The sequence below is a fragment of the Hippopotamus amphibius genome, chromosome 4 (genome assembly GCF_030028045.1).
Source record: "Hippopotamus amphibius kiboko isolate mHipAmp2 chromosome 4, mHipAmp2.hap2, whole genome shotgun sequence".
Taxonomy (NCBI): Eukaryota; Metazoa; Chordata; class Mammalia; order Artiodactyla; family Hippopotamidae; genus Hippopotamus; species Hippopotamus amphibius.
In genome coordinates, this window is record NC_080189.1 from 29,187,580 (window position 1) to 29,213,150 (window position 25,571).

General features: G+C 38.3%; 1 protein-coding gene across 2 annotated transcripts in view; it reads left to right on the forward strand.

The window, feature by feature from the left end:
- Nucleotides 1-25,571, forward strand: part of CADPS2 (calcium dependent secretion activator 2) — a 524,489-nt gene that overhangs the window by 199,157 nt on the left and 299,761 nt on the right. For both annotated transcript variants that reach the window (XM_057732060.1, XM_057732061.1), the window contains exon 4: nucleotides 18,987-19,067. In XM_057732060.1, the coding sequence (XP_057588043.1) occupies nucleotides 18,987-19,067 (81 nt within the window). The remainder of the gene's footprint in view (nucleotides 1-18,986; nucleotides 19,068-25,571) is intronic.

The following is a 25,571-nucleotide window of genomic DNA, read 5'->3' on the forward strand; positions in this document are numbered from 1 at the left end:
GTGTTGCCTCTCTTTGCATTTGTGCTTTGTCTCCCCTCCTTTTCATGCCTTCTTTAATTTTAATTGAATATTTTATATGATTCCATTTTATATGCTCTTTTGATGCACTACTTATCTTTTTAGAAAGTGTATTTAGTGATTTCCCTGAGGCTTAAAATAAGTATTTTTTTTCAGATCATTATCGGAGTATAATTGGTTTACAATGTTATGTTAGTGTCTGCTGTACAACAAAGTGAGTCAGCTATGTGTATGCATATATCCCCATATCGCCTGCCTCTTGAGCCTCCCTATCCCACCCCTCGAAGTCATCACCCATCACTGAGTTGATCCCCCTATGTTATGCAGCAGCTTCCCACCAGCTATCTATTTTACATTTGGTAGTGTGTATATGTCGATGCTACTCTCTCACTTTGTCCCAGCTTCCCCACCCCCCCCAATTCCTCAAGTCTGTTCTCTACATCTGTGTCTCTATTCCTGTCCTGCCACTTGGTTCATCAGTACCATTTTTCTAGATTCCATATATATGTGTTAGCATACGGTGTTTGTTTTTCTTTCTGACTTACTTCACTCTGTATGACAGACTCTAGGTCCATGCACCTCACTACAAATAACTCAATTTCGTTCCTTTTTGTGGCTGAGTAATATTCCATTGTATATATGTGCCACATCTTCTTCATCCATTCATCTGTCGATGGACATTTACGTTGCTTCCATGGCCTGGCTATTGTAAATAATGCTGCAGTAAACATTGTGGTACATGTACCTTTTTGAATTATGGTTTTCTCAGGGTATATGCCTAGTAGTGGGATTGCTGGGTCATATGGCAAAGGATCGATCTCCAAAATATACAAACAGCTCATGCAGCTAATATCAAAAACAAAAACAAAAACCCAATCCAAAAATGGGCAGAAGACCTAAATAGACATTTCTCCAAGGAAGACATACAGATTGTCAGCAAATACATGAAAAGAAGCTCAACATCACTGGTCATTAGAGAAATGCAAATCAAAACCACAATATCACCTCACACCAGTCAGAATGGCCATGATCAAAAAATCTAGAAACAATAAATGCTGGGGAGGGTGTGGAGAAAAGGGAACCCTCCTGCACTGTTGGTGGGAACATAAATTGAATCAGCCACCATGCAGAACAGTATGGAGGTTCCTTAAAATACAATATGTATTTTTAAATAATTTAAGCTCCACTTTCAAATAACACTATAAGGCTTCACGTGTAGTACAGCTCTCCTGTAAAAGAGAATTCTCAATTCCTTCCTTCCTTCCTTCCATCCCTTGTGAAATTTGTCATTGATTTCACTTATAATATGCTCTATTCACCCAACATATTGTTACTACTATTGCTTGAAACGTAATTTTTAGATCAATTAAGAATAAGAAAAATAATATATATAATTTCACCTTCATTTAACATTCCTTCTCTGATACTTTCCTTTCTTCATGTAGATCCACATGAAGACCTACATCATCTTCCTCATCTGAAGAAGTTCCTTTAACATTTCTTGAAAGGCAGGACTATTGATAATGAATTGCCTTAGTTTTTGTTTATCTGATAGTGTCTGTTTCTCCTTTATGTTTAAAGGATAATTTCGCTAGAAATAGAATTAGCTTTTTTTCTCTTTTAACGTTCTAAAGATTTCACTGCATTCTCTTGCTTGTGTGGTTTCTGATAAGAAGTCCGATCAAGCTCTGATTCTTGATTCTCTGTAAATAAGGTATTTTTGTTTGTTTTGTTTTGTCCTCTGGCTTCCTTTAATAATTTCTCCTTGTCTTAGTTTTCTGCAGTTCGAATATGATATACCTACATATGAGTTTTTTTATATTTCTCTTGCTCGGTATTTTCTGAGCTTCCTGAATGTGGGGGTTGGTGTCTGTCATTAAATTTGGAAAATTCTCAGCCATTATTACCTCAAACATTCCTACATCCTAGTCTCACCTTCTCCTGCCAGTATTTTAGTTTTATTTGTTATGTCTAGTTATGTTACTCACAGTTCTGGGATGTTCTTTTTTAAATTTTTTGTTTGTTTTCTAATTCTTTTTGTCTTTGCATTTCAGAGAGGGAAGTTTTGGCTGACCTTCAGGTTTGCTGATTCTTTCCTCAGAATCAGCAAGTCAACTGATGAGCCCATCGAAGGCAGTGTTCCTGTCTGTTAGTGTTTTTGATTTCTAGCATTTCCTTTTGATTTTTTTCTTAGAGTTTCCACTTCCCTGCTTATATTACCCCTCTGCTCGTGCATGTTTTCAACATCTTCCATTAGAGCCCTTAATATATTATTGATAGTTACTTAAATTCCTTGTTAGTTAACTACATCTGTGTCATATCTTAACCTCGTTCAGATGCTTGATTTGTCTCCAAAGACTGTGTTCCTTTTTCTTTTTCTTTTCTTTTTTTTGCCTTTCGGTATGCTTTGTAAGTTTTTGTTGAAAGCCCGACATGTTGTATTGGGTAATAGAAACTGCGGTATTTTTACCTGTGGTGTGAGGATTTATGTTAATCTGACGGGGAAGTTGGCTGTGTGTGATGTTTGTTGTAGCCACAAGTACAGGAAGCGTCACATTCTTTTCACGTCCTTGTCTTTATCTCCTGTCTTGACTTTGGGCTTCCCTAAGTATCCTTCTTCAGAGAGTCTGTATTTGTGGCTCTTTAACCGTGATCAGCTGTTACCTGGAGCATGTTGGCGTGGTGGTGAGGTGCTGGGGAGAAGGGAGTGTTCACTCCACAATTTGATAAAGTCTCAGTCTTTCCATGGATCTGTGTCTCAGGCCCCACTGAAACCTTCACACGTGTTTCTGTCCTTTGTCCGGGAGTACTGGTTTCCTGTTCACCCACACCCCTTATTTCCTTCCTTGGCTGAAGCATCCTCCATTAGTTTCCTTGAAATCTTGTCACCCGTCACGCTGGGTTTTTTGTTGCTGTTGTTATTATTATTATTATTATTTTTCAAATAGACAAGACAGGAAGGCTGCAAAGGACTGCAGAGGGCAGCCTTCTCCTCCTCCAGCTGGGATGTTTTCAGTGTTTTCTTCTAGCAAAGTCTTTCCCCCTTTGTTAGGGAAAAGAATCTGGGAGGTATAGCTGGCTTTTCCTCCTCCCTTCCTGCCAGGTCCACGTGGGGAACCTCCTTGGATCCTTACCGTGAGAGCTTGGTGGGGTTACTGGAAGAAAGCCCGGGAAAGTGTGGAAGCCCCTTTATGCCTGCAGCCCCAGGGCTTTCTCACTCTCTGCACTCAGCTTCTAGTAGTTTATCCACATTGCTAGTCAAATACGCGGTTCTGTGTTTTTGGCATCCGTTGGCTTCTGCTGTAAATGTAGTATCTCTCTGTTTTGCCTGTCTCTCCAGATACTGGGTTGGTGGTCTGCCTTGAAAGCTCAGTTCTCTGACAGGTGAGGAAAAGTCACTGATCTTCAGCTTGTCCAGCTGTTTGTGGTAAAGGCAGGAGGAATGACTTCCGAGCGCTTTACGTGTCTGACCTGAATCTGGGATCTCTTCACTTCCGAGATTTGAAAGAAAAGCTTAAAGGTTTTTTGACTAACTTAAAGAAATTACAGAAATACTCATAAATGAGGGAGGAGCTTTCCTTTGGAATGAGAATCATTTTACACAAATTAAGAAAATGGATTGTTGAGAAAAACAGCCCAGGTTCTTTTTTTCCCATCAAGGATCTATCTTATTTTATTTGTTCTTTCCTTGTTTTTCAACAGAGTTTAAAAAAGAAAAGGTTATAGAAATCACAGAAAATAGCCTGCCCTTTACAGGAAAGGAATGGTGTGAGGAGAGGAATTAGTAGAGCAGGGCTTGGGGACGCAGAGAGAATCTAAAGCTAGCCGAGCTGCGGGCACCTGGTTCCAGGTGTATGTTGGTGGAATGTACTCCACTTTCCCTGTGTCTCAGGAAGGGCTTCGAGGCTCTTGCTGTTAACATTCTTGCTTCTGTATTTATTTACCCTTGTCTGGCCCCTTGTTTTTGCCAACAGTGTTCTCTGAGGAAATCTCAAAGTTGCGTTGCTGCTTCAGGGTCAGAAGCTCAGGGTAGGAAGCTGTTCTGCTGAGACGTGCAGGATGGCCACGGCCAGACAGCCCGTGAGGACTTGCAAAGGAAAGGACGTGAATGAGGAGGGAGCAGTGCCAGGGCTGCCACCTGGAGCCGACAGGAGCCTCACATGCTTTTGTAGCGCTTGTCCCAGAGCTGTAGGATTTGCATCTAGAATGGAAAACCAGGGGGCGGTCTTCTGAAGGAGCATAGGCGTTTATAATCCATTCAGAACCAAGCACTTATTAATTTCAAAATTAAGGCATAAAGGAAACTCTTAAAGCACTAATTTAGAAAATAGGACATATAGCAAGTTATGAAACCAGGGATAATTGAAGGAAAAATTATTTACATGTTATCAGGAAACTATAAGAACAACCCACGTGTATCATAGATTAGGTGTTGTGCTATTGAAACTGCCTGTCAGATTTTGGATTCTTTGGTTTGAGAAGACTGTGTTTGTATTGGTGCACATTCATAGAACAAAATACTAAGAAAAGATGGAAAAGAGTGCAAATTGTACATTCTAAAATGAGCAAAATAACAATATCAGAATCTGAAATTGTTAGCCATCATTTACTTGAATCAGGATATTAAAGTAATGGGGTGAAAGAAGCCCCATCTGTCAGTAGAAAGTTTAATTTCAGAATAAGTTTAAGGAAACGCAGTGAATTTCAAATAAATACAGTTATACTTTTAGAGAAATGAAGTTAGTTGATATTAAAGCTATATGTTTTATAGTCTTAATGAGAATAATTTTTATTTCACATATTTTTGAATTAAAATACTTTTACTTAAGTGGTGCCAGTTACAAATCAGCTTTCCTTGAACAGAAATGTTTTTTTAAAGATTATTTTAAAATACGACGAAAGGTGGTACAGTATGTTCGAATCAGTTGTTAACCCATTCTCTGTAACCATGTAGGGAGTACAGATGGGAACAGAGACACGAGACCTAGTTATTTGATGGCTTTAATTGTTTTTTAAAAAATCACTGTTTTAAATGCCGCCGTGGTGTGGTAAGTCCCTGGCTCTACCGTCTTGAGGCTGGAGAGAATGCAGTGTTGGGGAGGACTGTGTAATCTTCAGGTGTGTCATGAAGAGGGCTACCAGGATGAGAAGATGCCAAGTCTTCTGGGTGGAGGGGTGAGCATGTGCAGGTGTGGAGATGTGAGGCAGGCCCCGGCATCGGGGGGGAGCTGCTCGTGTGAGGAGGGGCTGGGGCTGTGGTTTGAGGTGACATGAGCACATGTGGGTATGGCTCTTGGAGACTGCAGAGACACACAGTGCTAAAGAACCAGAGTCTGAGTCGTGGAGTACGTAGTATCATATACACTGTCATTCTCCTCCTCTTACCTCTGTATTTTAAGAGGATTAATTAACTGAATTGTACAGCCATCTAAATCCCGATCTTTTCTGCCAAAAGGCTTCGTTAATCTTTCGTCGTCTCATTCCATTAACTGAAGAAAGTCGCACCCATGTTTACCCAAGAGTCAAAGCAAAGTGAACTGAAATCTTCTCTAAATACTGCCTCCCTCCGCCACTCAAATCCTTATACTCTGAAGACCTTAAGAACTGTGTTAAGTGATACTGCAGGACTGGTTGGGTGTTTGTAAGGAATAAGCAGGCGTGTTTATGAATGGTTGAAACGTATAGTATTCAGGTTTATGCTCCCCGTCCCGTAAAAATCTCAGCTTTGGAGATGAAGCGCTTCAGGGCTAGGAATTTTTATAAAAAATCAACAGAGGCAGTTGCTGTGCTTCTTGCCTCCCTCATTATGAGAGTCTTCCCCTGGAAGTGCAGGAACCGTGAGGTGTTCTGTTCTGAAGACCCCCTTTCAAGGTGTGTAAAGGGAAAGTAGGGAGAGAGACATGTGACTCCTCAGAGGAAATTGGTGTCTGCCTCTTACCGCCGTCATCTTTTTTTCTCAGCTAGTAGCATGTGATTGATACTACATTTTAACATAATTTGTCTACTTTGGCAGAAATATAAAAGCATATTCTGCAGAGACAATTACATTTGATAGCAAAAATCACTTGCAAAATAGGAAGATAAAGCTGAGGAAATGATCGTTACCAAGGTTTATCTTTGCTGTGTGTGTAATTTAAAATCTCAAGGTGCTTGAGGAAAATATTCAAGTGAATGTCATTAAATGGCAATTGTTATTTTTTAGGAAACAACAAAGAGCGATTGAAGACTTTAAGACTGATTGAATCTTATAATACCTGAGTTTTGAAATTATGGAGTTCATAATTAGAATAGCCAAATTTATATACATATTTACTTTTTAAAAAATAAATATATCATGATATAAGTTGATGAATCTGATTTCAGTTAAATGAATTTGAATCTGATTAGTAATATTGAATCAATTTCCTCTCTAAAAATTGTTTTTATAATTGTGAATATAACTGTACTATATTCTTAAATCAAGTTATAGCTTTTATCAGTGTTGCTTCATTTGACTACGCGTTATTTTTTTTACTTTTGGCCTGCGTGTAGAGGAACTACATAAACATATTTCTAAGTAAGATTTCTCCTAAAGATGTTTTAATTTATTTTTGTTTTCTCTCAAATCTCATCAGATAAAAATACGGGCTACCTTCGGACATTCCGTGCACTTATTTTTAGGCTTTTCTTCTTTACTTAGATCTAGCCTGTAGGAATTAGGGTTTTATCCCAGCATTTCCACATTTTTTTTTAATGATAAGAGATCACAAGTCTTCAGAAATCAGGAATTTCTGTAATAGTAATGGAAGGGAAAAGTGTATTTGCCAGCGCACTTCATGACCTGTTTTCATCTATTACTGAATAAAAGATTATATGAATTCACTGTTCAAAGTATAATAATGTGAATACTGTTCTTAGTTTTTCATGGCTGTTAATGAAAATACTCTATCAAAATTAAAATGAAATATGTGATAAATATATCCTATACATTGAAAAATGCTTATTGAATACCTTCTAAAAATATCAGTTACTGGGCTAAACAATGAAAATACAAGAATGACAAGATTGTATTCTTTCCCGCAGGGTGTTTGCATGTGGTCAGGAGTCAGGTATGTAAATAAGATGTGATGAATGTATAATTAATCCATGTGTCTCTGAGGGTGTGTATAGGGCATAGTGTGAGCACGTGGATGGTGTCTTAATTTGATGCTGGGTAGTTTGCATGGATTTCTTTAGTGCTCCACCCTGGCTCCACATGAGAATGACCTGAGGAGTTTTAAAAACCACTGGGTTCCTGGGCCGCACCTCAGACTAAGGGAAACAGTCTGTGGCTGTAGGGCCTGGTGTCTGTTTCTTAAAAGCTTCCTATGTGATGCTCATGCTTGAGGACCCCCGGTCGGACAGTTAATCTAAGGACTTCATGCCATAGGCCTATCTATCTGTAGAGGAGGCTGGGAAACAGTCTCTTTGTGTGCCCAGAAGGAGAAATGATTTGGAAGCGTGGGAATGCAATCCTGTGTTGGAGCTTTAATGAAGGTTCTAAGAAGGACAATTCCTGAATTGGGGAAGATGCGTAGAAATCTAGGAGACTGGAGGAAGAGAACATTTACAAAGGCATAAGGAGAATGAAATGGCTTGGAATCTCTGGGAGATATGTCGTGTTTTGCTGGAGTAGCAGATGAGGCTACAGAGTTAGGAAAGGACTTGAATACTAAGGGCCTTGCACGCTAGCTGAAGAGCTTGGAATTATCACATGATTGGAAACACTGTTGGTCTGTGAGCCAAGGAATAACAGGAACAAGTTGGGGCTCTGGAGTGGGGGTTCACTCTCGGTGGTCTAAAGAACAGGTTGCCTATGGCCCTGGCTTCACCCCGCCTGTGGGCATGGCCCAGCAGTATTAAAACGGAAGTGGAACAGGTCCTGCATGTTCATCTTTCAAGCAGTCTTGAGGCTCTGCTCCTTGCCCTATGGCTGTCCTGTATGTCTCTGCTGCCTGTGAAGTTCCTAGACTACTGGAGTTCACCTGGCTGTCTCTTTTTACATCCTCTTGGGTCCATGCCCTGTATTGTGCCTCAGAATTCCACTCCGCGCCCACACGTGGGAGCTTTGCCCTGCGTCAGGACACTAGACCACCTGCTCACCTTAAAAGGGACATGATGAAAGCCCAGGAATTGAAGCAGAAAAAGGGATCAGCTTGAGTCTGTAGTTTAAGACATATCATTCACTAGAACCATGAGTAACATCCACCTATTCCTCTCCCTCACATTTTATAGAAAAGATAGTATCCTTTGCTGGCTGTCTCCCATTTACATTTCCAGTGTTTATCTGATGCAGCATTTGCATTAATTATGGTCTGGTGGGGCATCTCTGATTAGGGTATTCTTTCAGTATAGTACCTGCAATGGTCAGCCACTGATCCAGGCTCTCTGTATATATGGTGGTCCCTCTTTTAATGGTGGGGGCAGGGGGTGAGGAGGAGAGTCAGAAGTTCTGTTGTATACCTGCTGAAATAAGAATGTTAGATGTCCATGATGGCAGATGGTAGCTGAAAATACAAATATGAAATTCCAATGAGAGGTCAGAGTCGGAGATAAAGATTTGGAAATCATTTTGATAAAGTTAGTACTTTAATTTGTCATGAGATGTTATGAAATCATATCCGGAGAGTCTGGGGCTCAAGAAGAAAAAGGGCCGGGACAGAGAGGCTTGGGGACACCAGGATTTAGAGGCTGCACAAAGGGAAAAGAGCCAGTGAGGTAGGAGGAAACCAAAAAGTGTGGTGTCAGGAAAGCCACGGGAAGATGTTGCAAGGAGTTTACCTGTGCCACACGACAACAAAGTGACCCTTGAATTTGTCAGGTGGAAGCCACTGTTGGCTTTGACAAGGGAAGACTTTATGGAGTGGTTGGGTGTGAACCTGATTGGAGTGGGTTAAGGGAAGAAACAAGAAAATAAAGTAGTGTTTTACGTTTGGTAGTGTGTCAATGCTACTCTCTCACTTCGTCCCAGCTTCCCCTTCGCCACCCCCCCCCCCCACTGTGTCCTCAAGTCCATTCTCTACATCTACATTTTTATTCTTGCCCTGTGATTGGGTTCATCAGTACCATTTTTTTAGATTCCATATATATGAGTTAACATATGGGTATTTGTTTTTCTCTTTCTGGCTTCACTCTGTATGACAGTCTCTAGGTCCATCCACCTCACTACAAATAACTCAATTTCATTCCTTTTTATGGCTGAGTATTATTCCATTGTATATATGTGCTACATCTTCTTTATCCATTCATCTGTTGATGGGCATTGGCATATATACACTAAAAAATGTAAAATACCTAGTGGGAAGCTGCTGCATAACACAGGGAGATCCGCTAGATGATTGGTGATGACTTAGAGGGGTGGGATAGGGAAGGTGGGAGGGAGTCACAGGAGGGAGGGGATATGGGGATATATGTATAAATACAGCTGATTCACTTTGGTGTACAGCAAAAACTGGCACAACAGTGAAGCAATTATATTCCAATAAAGAGCTTAAAAAAAAAAAGTAGTGTTAATAGGAAAACATCAGGGAATCAGCTAATATGAAGAGTATTATATAGTCAAGAAATTCCTTTTATTTAGTAGATTGAATCATTCTATTTAAAAAAAATTACAGAGCCCTTACTATGTGTCAGCTTCATAGCATCAACTTGTTCTTAATTGTTTATTGCTTCCAGACTTTTAGGAATGTATGGCCCACAAAATCCCGATTTCTTCTGCTTACCGAGAGTATCCTATGAATTTAATACTTTTAGCTGATTCTATGAATTTAATACTTTTAGCTGATTATTGGGGTCATAATATCTTAAATCCTCTTTGCTTAAGACCAGAAGAAAAAGAAATACCTCCATCTTCCCTAATTACTTGAGATAGAGCAGGGCCAACTGATCACTATCTTAGAGAGATTTTACTTGTGTGATGGGTGGCAGTGATGATTCTAGTTATTTGTTACAAACTGGTAGAAAGGCCTCTCTTGTTAAATGTTTTTAAATGATGTCATTTCCTGCTTTCAGAGTGTTTTCATGATTCTATGTGAAGGTCTCCAGGTGAATGAGGCTGACATCTTGTTTTATGAAGCCTCATCAGATATTTGTGCACTCACTATGTACATGGTATGGTACCAGGAGGAATAGTATTTGAAAAACATAGATAGGTTTGCTACCCTGTTTTGTTTGAGAAATCAGATGTGATTAGGATTGTTGCATTGAAAAATACTGCAGTGATAAACACATGAATTCACTGTGCTTATTTTGAGTATCACTGTCTTTCAGCCTTTTCACGCAGGTCAGCTCTTCTTTCCATTCTACATCCATGGCAATCTGCTGAATCTGAAACTTCTCACATTCAACAGGTTCAAAATGCTATTATTTCTCATCTCAAACCTGGTTCTAGTTATGTATGTTCAGCTTTCCAGCTCATCACCAGGAGGTATTCATTTTTATTGCCTTCCCCGTCCAAACAATAATCTAGTACTGCTGCTTTCTCCATTATTTTGCAGTGTCTACTCCTGTCTTCAACAACCATCCCCATAGCTGAAAACTTCAGTGCCTCTCATGTGGAGCATGACAGTAACGTCTCATCTGCTTCCTCCCTTCTAATCCTACGTCTTTTTATTGCCAGCTTAATATTATTGAAGCACCAACCTATTTTCATCATGACTCAGCTTTGAATAGGGGAAAAAATATGGCTTCTCTGTCAACAGAATGAAGTTCATACCCCTTGGCTAAGCTTTCAACACCTGTGGCGTTCAGCCTGGCCCCCACCTTCCCTTCTGTGTTCTTCCCCATGTTCTCTCCCGTGTAACTACTGTTTACACACTCCCTGTGCCATGTAAGCCGAATCACTCCCTGTTCCTCATCTACACCCTGTATGTTTCTTGAATTTTAATTTCGTCTCACTTTATTCTCTTCACTTGGAATCCCCCTTCTCTATTCTTCAAGAATCAAGAGACATGCCACCTCCACAAAGCCTGCTCTGCTCCTGCCTTCACTTATTTCTCCTAAATATTGTGGGGTTGTGGGAGGGAATGCGTGAGGAATGGACAATTCTCTATCATGCCCAAGCTTGCGATAGTCTACTTTGTATTACAGATATTTATACATGCCTCTTTTATTGCCTTGGGACAACTTGGACATAGGATAAATATTTAAATCCTTGTACCATAAATTGTATGGTAATAGTTATTGTGTTTCCTGTTGTGGGCACTCATAGCAAGTGATGACAGAATGAAAGCTTAAGGTGAGGAGTTTTGTGAAGGAGCGTAAGGTAGTTATGTTGAAACCTGGGGTCAAACTACAGGAATCAGACCCTAGCCCTGCCAAGTATTAACTGTGTGACCTTGACCCTGTAAAATGGTTGAAACTTATCTCTGCTTCAGATTTTTCATCCCTAACCTGGGATAATGAAAAGAACTCTTGCATATGGTTGCTCTGAGGTTTAAACGCCATGTTTACAAACACAGCAGTTCCTGACATATAGTGCTGTATAAATTTACCTCTTACTAGTCCTGATGAAGCTAAAGTTCTAATCTGTTCTGACAGAGTTCTCTAAAATCGCTGATAGTGTTTGTGTTGTTAAAATCTCTCAATTTCATCGTTATTTCATTAATGCGAATGTATATTCAATTATTTTATTGAGGGAAGTATAGTTAGTAAATAATTGCTTGAAAATGTTAGCTCATTACTTCTGTCTAGAAGATAAAATGTTAATACCAAATGGAATACTAAAGAAAACTTCATGATGTGCAAAAATTTGCAAAGTTATACCTACCATTTTGAGGAATACGTATGCATATTTCCCAGGCTATCGAAGTCTTCTGGTTTTTATGTTCGAGGTTAAATTTCTTATGTTCTTACTTTTCAACATTTTGATCCATTATTTAATATAGTTTAGTCCAGTTCACATAGGGTAATTTTATATCTAATTAACTCATTCATCTTTCTCCTACTTTTAAGTAGTATTCAAAGGGAAGTGTGGTTTGGGAAAAGCATTTTTAAGACTTAAAACTGTTCTGCGAGAATTCGTGGCAGAACTGCTACTTCTGAGTCAGGTTTCTTATACATAATTTAGAAAGTAGATATAACTGTTCTTTAAAAGCTTTGCCTCCAGCAGCAGAGCGCTACCTGACTCATACATAATATCGTACAGGCAATGTATTGCTCTTGAGAATATGGGAATAACTTCATTTTCTTATGTTCTTTTTGTTGTATGAAATCGCAGGAAGTTTTAGTTACCTTGTAGTTTCTGTCTAATCGTCAATGATCAGATAGCAGGGAGGAAGGGGTTTTTTGTTTCTGTTTTTGAGGGAGGTTTCCTCATGGAAGATGGGTCAGTGTGGAGGGATGTTAGGATCCAAGAACCTTTCAAACACAGGTGGGATTATTCTTTGTATTTACGTTAAAACTGGGACTAGTTGTGTGAATCCCACCATTGGAGATGGGTTGGTGTAGGCCTCTTGCTAGGGTGGTAGGGTGAGCTAACAAGGGTCATATGTTGCAGTGTGAGGCAGAGGTCATAAATATTGGAGAAGTTGAATAATAAGACTACTATGAAAGATGTGTTGCCAGTACCTCCTTTGTTACTCAATAGGTAGGTAGGTAGGTAGTCTTCTCAGAAGATTTGGAGATTGATCTGGACAATGAAGGTGGGTAAGAAGAGCATCCCAGGCAGGAGAAACACCAGCAAGATATATGATTGGGAAAATCTAATATGTTCAATATATAATGAGCAAACTAATTTGAAAAGATAATGGAACTATCCAAGAGGTTAAAAAAGTGAGATTGCTGCAAAATAGGATGGACCTGAAAACTAAGCTGAGATGTTTGGGTATCATTCTTTCTCATTCATATCCATTTATTCTCATTCACTTACTCCCATCCTTCCATCCCCCTGCCCTTTACTCTTCCTTCTCTTCTAAGATGTTAGCCTGATCAAGGGTGGTGAGAATCATGTGTAGAAATAGGGGAGCCATGATGAAGAATGGATTGTAAAGAAGGACAGTTCAGTCTTAGCTGAGGCCATTGTTGGATGCCCAAAAGGACAGACCTTGCCTTCAACTGGAGGTAGAGAGAGCTGGGACTCAGCAGAGACGCCAGCTGAGTTATGACACTGAATTGAGAAACAGCTGCAAGGACTTCCCTGGTGGCGCAGTGGTTAAGAGAAACAACTGCAGACGCTCTGTCTAGAACAGCCAAGGACCAACTGTGTGTGCTTGTGTGCTGAGAGAATGAGGGGGGTCGGCCCAGAAAACGGAGCAGGAACAATCAGTAGGGTAGAGTTGCACTCTATCTTCGTGATAAATAATGTGATCTAAGTGATGATAGAGAATTAACAAATTTATTGATTAAATAAATTAATTTGCTAATGCTTAATACCGCTTTTGATCAGGATTTTAAGACTTGCAAAATCCGTGCATATTTGGCGCTGTCAAATCAAACACTGGGCTATGAGAAAATTATAATAAAATGTTGGGTTGTGTATTCTTTTGGAATCAGTGTTAGGTTTGTATGAATTAGTTCTCATGATTTATTACCTCTAGATCACTAGTTTTATAGATAATATAAACAAAATAACCAGCAAATAAATTCATCTCAGAAAATACTAAATTTATATAACAGTGCAAATCCTGGTCTACTTGTATATTTCATACTAAAAGATAAGGGTGAATGTTACAAGAAAGTAACAGAATATAATTTGTTTGAAAAGAGGTATGCCATAATTGGACTGGGGACTCAGAAAAAAAAATTCTTTTTCAGTGGGAGAAAGAAGGGCACAGTTGACTCGGGTTAGCACGTACAAAGGCATCATTATGGAAAAACACAGCTATTAATCCCTGTTTTTAGTGATTGACAGTATTAATGTGAGGACAGTTATCCTGGTTCTAGAAAATAGATTAATCATAGAGGGCAATGATGCTAAACAGTGCTATGAAAAGTGCTTTTTGTAAAAGACTTTTTTCTTGAAGACATGAGCAAATTTAATGAATTCGAGTGTTTGATGTTTGTAGTTTTTAAAGCATTAGAAGAATGATATCAGATGCAATAAAATGAAGCTGTTGGGTGATACTTGGTAAGGTTATTCTTATGCTGTTTAAAATTTTCTCACCTATAAGATAGTTGGCTGCCAATGAAGTCTTTGGGTCTTCCCGAGGACTTCTGCAAGGGGAGATTTGTTGATTTCTGAGACTTTCTCTTCTCAGAACTGTTTCCACGGAGCTTGAGAGGACTAGGGCCCAGAGAGCCCAGGATTTGAGATTTTCAAGTTAAGACTGATAGATGCTGCATCAGATCAGCATTTTCTCTATTCCTCAAAGTCCATTTTTTAATATTTCCATTTTAGCAAATTAATCCTGATATTATCAACCAGGAAAAAACATCTCTTCCATCACTGATTTCCCACCATCCTTGATTAGTAGCTTTCTTGTGGCAATTCTATTCTGTTTTAAATACTGTTTTTACTGTTTTATGTATGAAGTGTGAACTGCTGGAAGGCCACTACTTCTTCAGCTACAGAAGAACCTTCAGTAGTGCTTGCTGTACAGTAGGTATAGAAAAAACAGAGTTAGTAAGGTAATTGCAGGCCATTCAGTCAACATTGTTCAGAGCCTATGTCTTAGTGTCCTTTTATGAAGAATGTAGCAAATCTCCAAAGGGGGAAGGTTGATGATGTGTAGGCCTGAGATGGCCATTTTCCTTTGCTTATGTTTGAAAAGCCATACGGCCTCTTCTAGAACAAATGAATAGAGGCTTCTATAAAGAAGATGCTCCTAGAGCCGTGGTTCTTTACTTGTTTTGAGCTAACCACCCCTTTGGGTAAGCTATGAAATTCAAACAATTCCTCAAGGGAAAAAATGCATCTTTCTCCAAATTTTGCTCCCATCTTGAGTGGTTCAGACTCCTGAAGGTCCAGGTTAAGAACTTCTTAGCCAAGAGAATTCTGAATGTGGAAACAGTAATTCCTGTGTAATGAACAGGAGGAAGATACAAGTATGAATATTTGTCAAGACAGTGAAATATTTTGATAATTAAAGTGATAAAATGTTCTGGATAGTAGATACTCAAGGCATTGCAGAGAACAGATATGTTTGGGCATCTGTTACGGTTGGGGTTGAATGACCCTCTTTAAAAGATCTATAAAATATTCTGTGCCAGGAAAGGATATTTGTGAGGTATAAGTAATCTATTGTCATATAATGTGTTGAAATCAGAAACTTAAAGTAAAAGAAAATGAAATTAAAAGATGTCCCTGTGGAGTGAGGGCTTGTCTCTGGCCCCTACCACCAGCTCCACAGTCCACAAATTATCCCCACTGTCTTTATCTCATAGCCCAAATCAGGCACTAGAAATGAATATGTCACCAACATTTTAAAGTCTGTTGTCCCACATCTATGAAACCATCCATTTGGGCTTTTTTTTTTTTTTTTTTTTAGGGGGAAGGAGGAGAGGAGGTAGTGTGCAAAACCAAGTTTTCAGAAAAGAAAAAATTATTTTCACCATATGACGTATACAGCTATATTGGGAAAATGAAATGTACTTGACGTAGCTAGAGATACACCCCACCGCACAAAAAAAGTCTTGATCAAGGACTCAGAGTACCTGGGTTTGGTCTGCCTTCAACTATGTGATTCTAGGTTTCACTACATGACTCTAATTGGATTGGTTGTGAGCTGTGAAGGAAAGAAAGAGGTCAAAGATGACACCTGGGTTTTGGGCTTGAACAAATGGTAAATAGGTGTGCCATTTATGTGACATGGCATTACTCCCAGAAGGAGTGATTGGGGTGGGGAGCTGGAAGTCAGGATTCCATTTGGGGCATGTTAAACTCAATGTGCCTTGTCTTCGTGCAGGTTGAAATGGTAGGTAGGCCATGGGCTTTGAGGAAACTACCTACACAGTAAATGTGTAGATTAAAGGGGTCTGTGGCCCCAATCCAGTGTTTATAAATGTTAATCTCTCATGGGAGCACATCTCCAATAAAATAATGGAAATTAAAAGAAAATCTATTTGCCCTATTAAATTTATTTTTTAAAGTTCTGAAAATAAGGTACATTGTATAAAACTAACCAGCTGGGGATTGGATGGAGGAAGTAGGTGTGGTTATAAAAGGGCAACAGATGGTGTTAAAACTGTTCTGTGTCTTGACTGTGGTTGTGGATGTACAAACCTAAACAGATGATAAATTGTATAGAAATCCAAACAAATGAGTGTGCATAAAACTAAGGAAATTGGAATAAGATGGATGACTGCATCAGTCAGTATTCTGGTTGTATATGATGGTCTAGTTTTGTAGCATGTTACCATTGGGGGAAACTGGGCACTGTACAGTGGATATCTCAATTATTTCTTACAACTGCATGTGAAACTACAGTTATCTCAATTGAGAAGTCAACCTTTAAGAAAACATTCATAAAAGATTACATAAACTTTCAACTATGTTAAGGACAAATGTAAAAAGAAAAAAGAACAAAGGTAATACTCAAACTCAAAAGAAAACAAAACATGGGACAGGAACGGTAAACTAAAATTCTTACTTACATTTAACCAGCGGATTTACCTCCTCCAATTCTCTCTAGCACTACTTAAAACAATGACAAAGAAAAGTTTTGTTGTCTTTATTATATTAGCTTTTCCTTTTTTTTTTATAAACATGTTTGGAAGTATGTTTTCCTACTTTCACAAAAACAACACTGTAATCAGCAAAGTTAGTAACCTTGCAATCTCTGATTGCTATTAAAAGACAATTTAGTACAGTAATGCTCTCTGCTTTTCTGTGTCTATATATTTTTCAGACAAATGCAGTTGTCATTAATATTTTTTAAAAGTAGTAGAAAACTCTCAAAAAGAAAACACAAACCACAGAGTAACTCAATTCCATTTAAAATTAAAGAACTGTTAATATGAAGATAAAAATATTTAAAGATGTTAAATAATATTTTGTGAAATTTGAAGCAGAATTTGAAGGAGAATTTTTAAGGTTTGAAGATGTTAAATGCTATTTCTTGGTGTAACTGTAACTCTTTACATGCAAGTAACCATTTTATTTTTATTTTTTGTGGAAAAATATTTATCAGCATTTAAGCACATGAGAAGATACCCCATATCACGTTTACTGTATTTGAGGTATTGTAGTTAGTGTTCTTACGCATAATTTTTGTGTTTAGGACCATGATTTCAGTTGCCTGGAATAGGCATTTATCACCTATTTTTTTTCTTAATGATTATGTTAGTTTTTAATGTAAATCATTTTGACTTTAGACACAGTGAAGAGAGACGTGTTTCTGTTAAATTTTTGAATATTAATGACTTAAAATAAAAGTGTATTTTTTTTGAGATGACATACAAACTCTTTACAACAAGGGTTTAGTTTAAGAAAATCTTGCCTATTTAAAAACTTGTTTTTAAATGAACTTGATTTTTTAAATTAAACTTGGAAACATTTTTTTTGGAAAGGTAACCTCAGATCTGTCTCTCAAACAAACAGTTGGGTTGATGTGGATGGACACATAGGCTTCCTTGTGTCCCTCTTAACCTGTTCGTGATGGAGACAGACACAGTGACCTTTCCGAAGTCCTCCTTAAAACCTCTCCGTGAATTCTCAATGCTGTTGGAACCAATTCCAAACTCCCTAATTGGGCTGTGAAGAGTAGGCTTATAAAATAAGCCCATCTCTCTCTCCAGCCCCATCTCTCATGAACCTTCCTTCCCTCCTCCCCCCACCCCCATTCCATTCTCCAAACCAATGTCCGGTCTCACCTCCAGACGTTTGGTGCCCTCTTACTGGATCATCTTCCCTTCTTCTTGACCCTTCATATACATTCCTACTGACCTGCTTTGCCCCTACTCAGCTTTCTCAGAATTTTTCTTCTTAAGGCTGTTTTTTAAAAATGTAAGGTGGTAAATTTGTAGTCTGTTTGTAGCAAATGGACAAGTCAGTCTGTGTGCTCCTGGGTGTTTAATGCTGTACGCAGTACTAATCCAATTTTTAGATGGACTTTTACTAAAGTATGGTTGTATTGTGTGGTCTAGGCTTCTTAATGACAGAGGTGGGAGAGGGGAAGGAATTAAAGAGAAACATTGGTCTGTAGCCCACTCAGTGCAGCCCACACTGTGCATGGCTCATATAACTGCCTCAGTTTAAGAGGTTTTATAATGAACTAATACAGGGAGGTAGAAGGAATCATGAGGAAAAGCTAAAGGAAGTTACAGAAAGAGTTGATTATTTCACTGGAGCAGTGAAAATATTGTAATTTTCCATGTAGATGGAAATATTTTAAAAATGGGGATAGCAACTTTCAATCAAATTTAGAACAAGAGAATGGAATTCTGATGTGGTGCCAGCCTGTAAAAGGATTTCTTGGCAATATGAGCCCGTTGGTACCAGAAGGAGGAGCGTATGAAGACTTAAATGGTAGAAAGTTATAGCAATGAATCAAATAGTACTTTGATACAAACTTATAAAAATGAAGGAAATATTTTTTGAAAGAGCAAGGGAAAGAGTGAAACATTATGTAATATCTCACTATCCAAAAATGCCGTCTGGGAATTTGAAAGAACAAAACAAGAGATTTATCTCCTTTGAACTATTTAAGACTGACCTTAATGAAGGTGGAATGATAGACTGAATTAATGACAACTTAATGCATCCTCAAGGAAACAAGGACTTCTTGGTTTAGATTTGTTGTGGACAGATTGGGCAAAGAATTATTATAATTAGATTTTTTGGAAAGCTGAGCTATTAACCTTAGAGATTTATTACCTGTTTTGTGAGCAAACCACAGTGAAAAGTGCCCAAGAAAGTTAAGTAAACTGTCAATCTAATTAAAGAACTTTCTGTGTTCTCAATAGTAGCTGAGAGAATTCATAAAGTTTTTTTGGAGTCATTTTGTCTTTGCTTTAATCTGTAGGTCACTGCCACTAAGTAATCATGTATGTGCGATTTCTGTTTTATTTTTAAGTTGGATAATGCAGATGAACAAGCAGCCCAGATCAGAAGGGAACTTGATGGTCGTTTGCAGTTGGCAGAGAAAATGGCAAAGGTAAATTGTTAACTTTGACATACTGTACCACGTTTCTTTCTGTACTTAGATTTCTGTGAGCTGGAAGAGTTATGTATAGATAAAGCTAGCATAATTTTATCATTTTCTCATCTCCATGCATCCTCTTAAGCCCAGATACCTGAATGCATATTATCTAAATGGAGCATATTATCTGTTTTACATACCCATCCTTATATGAGATCTTTAAATTCAGTGATAACTTTTGTAGATTATTCTTAAAGCAATGCCTGAATTTCCCAAATTCTCAGACTTAGAAGAATTTTAATATTGCACTAAGCATAATATAATCAGAGAGAAAACCATCCTCCCTGCAAAATCATACAATATATTAAAAGTGTCTAGCACAGTGAGTGGCACATGGTGGTGTCAACTCATATTTGAATGGATGAAAAATATAACTTGAAGCTTCTAGTACAGTCTGATAGGGTATATTGAATACAATATTTTATTTACTTTTATTTATACAATCACTGTGTGAACAGAAATAGATTTCAAACAAAAGCCGTGAGTTTCTTTTTTGATACTGAGGACTTTTTGTCTAAATCATTCTCTAGTAAATTGAGGCATTCATTTACTTCAGTGGTAAAAATGAAATTTTAGTCTCTTACAGTAGACTTGAGGTTATAATGCTGTTGATTTAAGAATAAGATTTTTTTCCTTTTCCCTTTTGCTAAATGAAAGCTTCGAATATTTGATAGCCTCTCCCTCCCTCCCTCTGTGTCTGTGTCTGTTCCTGTCTCTCTGAAGAATCCTCTCTACTGGGAAATTTTCTTCATTTTAAAAAATTTAGGCTTAACATGCATATAGCATAGTGCACAGATCTTTAGTTTACAGCTTGATGAATGTGTATAGACTTTGTGTAAGCACCTCCCAAATCAGGATAGTCAACTTTTCCAGCACTTAAGGAGAAATATCCCATACTTCAATTTGACAATTGAAGTTCTGTGTTTTTCAAAGAAAAATGTAGTTATGAATATGTAAGTTTGAAGAATAATACTGTGTGTATCTAAATGTTTATTAAATTTAAAAAGTAGTAAGGGACTTCCCTGGTGGTGCAGTGGTTAAGAATCTGCCTGCTAGTGCAGGGGACATGGGTCCGATCCCTGGTCCAGGAAGATCCCACATGCCGCAGAGCAACTAAGCCCACGCACCACAACTACTGAGCCTGTGCTCTAGAGCCCATGAGCCACAACTACTGAGCTTGTGTGCCACAACTGCTGAAGCCTGTGCACCTAGAGCCTGTGCTCCACAACAGAAGCCACCGCAATGAGAAGCCCGCATACCACAACAAAGAGTAGCCCCTGCTCGCCACAGCTAGAGAAAGTCAATGTGCAGCAATAAAGACCCAGCGTAGCCAAAAATAAATAAATTTATTTTAAAGAATTTTTTTTAAAAAGTAGTGAAAATGTTGAGAGATGGAGATAAATAGAAATGCAGAGAAAATTGAGAGAAACTGGGTAACAGAGATGACTGTAAGTTGTGAGAACCAAGCCAAGAGATACATGAGGAGGATTCTCCAGATGAAGACATAGAATGATATGAATTAGGCCTAAAGAGTTATATTCACACAAAGAGCAGAGGGTAAAAGGACAACACACCTTATTACCACCCTCTGGATACCTGAAGAGGCCCTGTACCATTCTAGAGATTCGAATGTGGAGTTTGTAGGCTAGAAATCAAGTATTAGCTTGAGGCTTTTGGAAACTTTAGAGAGAAAAATGCTTTCCCCAGAATCCTAACCTGAGTTGGAAGCTGTCTGGAAGGGCATTGCTTCTCTTGAAGACCTGAGGCTAAGCAAGAATCCAGAGAGATGTGCCCAGCACCGTGGGCCTGTGATCTGCATTTCTAAGTTGCCTACTTGTATTTAGATTGTACCTGAGCTGTACACACTGTCATAAGTTGAACTTCTCCAAGGGCCTGGCTGAATATGTGATAGTTTAGATGAATTTCTAGAGGGTTCCGGAGTAGGATGGAAAGCCTTGGCTGTGTTCCCGAGTTCATGTCTGTGGAAGAGAATGTGTGTGTGTAACCTCTGGACTGAGTCAGAGGAGCAGGGTCAGTGGTGCACATACAGCATTTCTCTTTGAGGCGGCCCTGAGGATTTCATCAGAAGTGCTGATAAAGTAGAAAAAGTGTGGAGGAAGGAAGTGAAGCTGATAGGATTGGAAGAACAACAACAAAAAAGCCCACCCCAAAATATAATGCCTTTTGGTAAATGTATTGACATAGCAGATAGAGCATGTTTAATTGCTTTCTACTTCAGTTTCACCAAATTTAAGCAACTTTCATAAAACATAAGGCTAATTATAATTTACCGACCTTGTTGTCTTAGATCTCTACAATAATTCTATGATCCCCCAAGGGCAGATGATATAATGAATTTACTTTATAGACAAGGAAATTGAGGTTTAGGAAAGATTACTTAACAAAAGACCTCAAACGCTGGTCTTTGGACTCCAGAGGCTGGGTTTGCTCTCTTAGGCCCTGGTGCCTCTTCAATCTCATAAATCCAGAAGTGTGGTTTATTCATAGTTTAAAGTTGGCAATCAATTATTAGTAAGACCTATCACACTTCACAACATAGTATAATAACATTGAAACCACAGGGCAGAAATCTGTTTTGATGGATATAAATATTTAATATTTTAGCCAAGGCATAATTAGGAAGTTGTAGTAGAAAAAGTTTGGGCGGACTGGGCCAGAAAGACCTGTGGGCCAAATCTGTGATTGCTGTTTCCTGGATACATAACGCTAGGCAACTCTTTAACCTTTTGAAGCCTGAATTCTTCTGTTCATATATTCAATGAATAGATATCTCTTGAACAACTATTAAGATAACCACTATTTTAGGCACTTAGGATACATCCGGACAAATGTAGTTGTCTTAGGATAAAACCAGACAAAAATTTTCCTGCCGTGTCCTCAGGGAGCTTACATTTCATTTGGGAGAGACTTAAAATAAGCAATAAACACACCCTGTAATGGACTTATGGAAGGTGATCATTTGCTACTTAGAAAATAAAGCAGGGAAGGTGGAATCAGGAATGTGGGAGGGAAGGAGGGTGTTGACAGTTTCCAGTCAAGTGGTCATGGTAGGCTGGTTCTTGGCAGTACTATCTTTCCAGTATATCATGCTCAAAAACTTGGAATCCTCTTTGACTGCTCTTTCTCTCATGCCAGATTTGTCAGGAAATCCGTTTGTGTCTATCTTCAGAGTATTCCCACGATCTGACAGTTGTCACCACCTTCATCCTACCATGGTCCATGCTTCAGCTACTGGAAAGTTAAGAACTCTTAGAGCGACTAAATTTGAATAATGGAAATTTTATGGAGCAATTTTTTTTAATGCGTATAATGTGTTAGGGCTGCTAACGAGCTGATCTATACAGGGGACTAAATTAGAACATTGAAACTGTGGTTTATAGGAACAACTCACAGTTAAACTGCAGAATAACCCTATTTTTGATGCTGTTCTAATTTAAAAGATCAAATTTAATACGTACATTTGTTGTGCAGTTGGTTTTGTTTCCAAGAAAGAGGCAACATAAGCAGGCTAAATAAAGTTTGTGAAATACTATCAACAAACCTCACAGCTTTAAAACAGAGTTGTTGGGGTTTTTTTCCCCTCAAAGAGAAAAAGAAAATCTAATATAGTCTATTTCCTGAAAGGTTTGGAAATGCTGATGAAACAGCCAATTTGGGTGATTCCTGCCAGTCTCCTTCTTAAAAAATGATAGTGACTGATGTGTTTTTAATGAAGGCTAGTGCTCGCTTCGGCAGCACATATACTAAAATAATGAAGGCTAAATAAGAACAGATTTTTTTTTCATGTGCTATTGCTAAATTTTCCGTGAAAAATACACCTTAAAAATTTTAAGAAAATAACTGGTCCCTCCAAACTTTCAAACATGTGATATATTTGCCTTTTACTTTGCTAAAATATTTCTAAAAGGCAAAATTGTGACTGTCATACAAATATAAAGCAAACAAACAATGATTGTACTCAGTGTATAATTAACGAGCAAACTAGTTCAATGTTAAAACTAGTCTAAAGGGCGTTTGAAAAGTAGCTGTTTTTAGACAAAGTTAAAATAAGATTCAAGCCCCTTCTGCCATGTGAGGACACAACAAAAAAACAGCCAGATATGAACCAGACACTGAACCTACCAGCACTTTGATCTTGGAACTTCAGCCCCCAGAATTGAAGAGGGAAATTCAGACACAAATACATAGAGAGGGAAACACCGTGTGAAGATGGGAGCAGAGATTGGAGCAATGCATCAAGAAGCCAATGAATACCAAGGATTGCCAGCAACCACCAGAAACTAGGAGGAGGGACTTCCTAGATGGTGCAGTGGTTAAGAATCCACCGGCCAATGCAGGGGACACATGTTCAATCCCCGCTCCAGGAAGATCCCACATGCCGCAGAGCAACGAAGTCTGCGCACCACAACTATTGAACCTGCACTTTAGAGCCTGTGAGCCACAACTATTGAGCCTATGTACCACAACTACTGAAGCCCATGCGCCTAGAGCCCGTACTCTGCAACAAGAGAAGCCACGGCAATGAGGAGCAGGCGCACCGCAACGAAGAGTAGCCCCTGCTCGCCACAAGTACAGAAAGCCCACGTGCAGCAACGAAGACCCAATGCAGCATAAATAAATAAATAAATAAATAAATAAATAAATAATACTAAGGCAGTAATTATAATAAATATTTTCTAGAGGGGAAGAATGCTTATGTTTAAGATGAATAGAGAATTGTAAAGTTTTTTAGGGTAATTAAAAGTTGTGTATTCTCCAAAAGAATTAATTATTTGGCGAAAGCTAAAAAAAAAAAAAAATAAGATTCAAGTATTTGATATAAAAGTGGTTAACTTCCAACAAGGTTTTAAACTATAACTATTGGATTCTCTTAGTCACCAGACACACATTATTTATATCTTTACCAGACAAAATTCTACAAACTAACATGTAGCTTCATCTGTCTCGCATCTGTAATCAATAGTAAACAGTGAGTTGAACTACATGCATTTCCCCTATGTGATCCTTGGATGGCCTTTGCTCACATATGACATTGAAGGGACCTGTTCCCTCACCTTTTTGCCTTATATCTGAGTTCTGGTTGTTTTTTATGGCAGCTTTTAAAATTAGTCCACAAATGTAAAAATGTTTTTATGCTTTACTTTTTTCTCTTTTGCATGTATTGAAAAAACTATTCAAAACATTTCCCCCATCCCGGAAGGAAACCAAGTTATTATGTAACTGAGTAGTTACGTGTTTTTTCTGAGGATACAGACTTACTGTGTAGGAATATTGCTTCAAGCTACAGAGGAATATTAAAAGGATACTTAAGAATCTTCCTTGGGAAAGTTAACTATGGATGTAGATATTTAATCCCTGTGTACTTATACACAATTTTAATATTGATTATATGTAAATTGTTTAAAAGAAATATGTCAGGGTTATGTTGGGGGAAAAGAAAGACAGGTGGTCCAAGACTCTGGGACTGATTCATGAGGTGGTGCCAGATGTTCCTTTCCAGCCCATGAACCAGCTGGTGCAAGTGAGTCAGACTAGGTGTAGTGATGAACACACTCTGGTTGTGTTCTGTTCACCCTGGAGGTGTGGGTTTCTTAGGCTGCAGTTCAAATGATGCCAAAGGAAACAGTAGTAAATGCATTGATTTTCTGGAGCATTAGGCAGTCATTTGAATGATGGTTGATTTACGCTTTCATCCCCAGCCAGTTTTATATAGCTGTCATCACATTACATTGCATTTCCCATCATAAAGTTGTATACCCTCTACCTTTCCAAGAGGAGACCTAAGTGTCAGGCTGTCAGAGGTTAAAGAGCCAAGAGTGTGAGGAAATCTCACTTGCTATATGTGGGAATATAAATGGGTATAACCTTCTCTAAGGGCAATTTGGCAGTAGCCATCAATATCTACCTAAGTATCAATACTTGGAATGTACTTTTTGATTGAGTGAAACAGAAATGTGATTGCAGAGATCTAAGGACTGAATGGCAACACTAATGTAATTCAGAAAGAAAATTGAATCTCCTAAATTGGTATTATTACTTTTTCCTGTACAGCTTTTATCATAAATCTACTTTAGGCTTTAAACTTAAATTTTTCTAAACCTTTACTAAAAAAAACTAAATTTATGGCCATAAGGGATCTTGATACATTTGTATGACATGAAAGTTAACTAATTTTAGATGTATGGCCATACTGTTATTTAATATTACAGGTTTTTCAATTTGAGTGCCTATATATAAAAAGCATACCCTCCCAACAGAACACATCTGTGGTAAGAAAGAGAGATACTGTTAAAATGTTTGTTTCTTAACAGAGCAGTATATACTGAACATTCTTATAAACCAGTTATTCCAAGTATTTCAAAGCTATCAGTAGCTAATTAAGATTCATCTATACACTGAAACTTTTTATATGTATGTTTTTTAGAGTTGGTTTTTCCC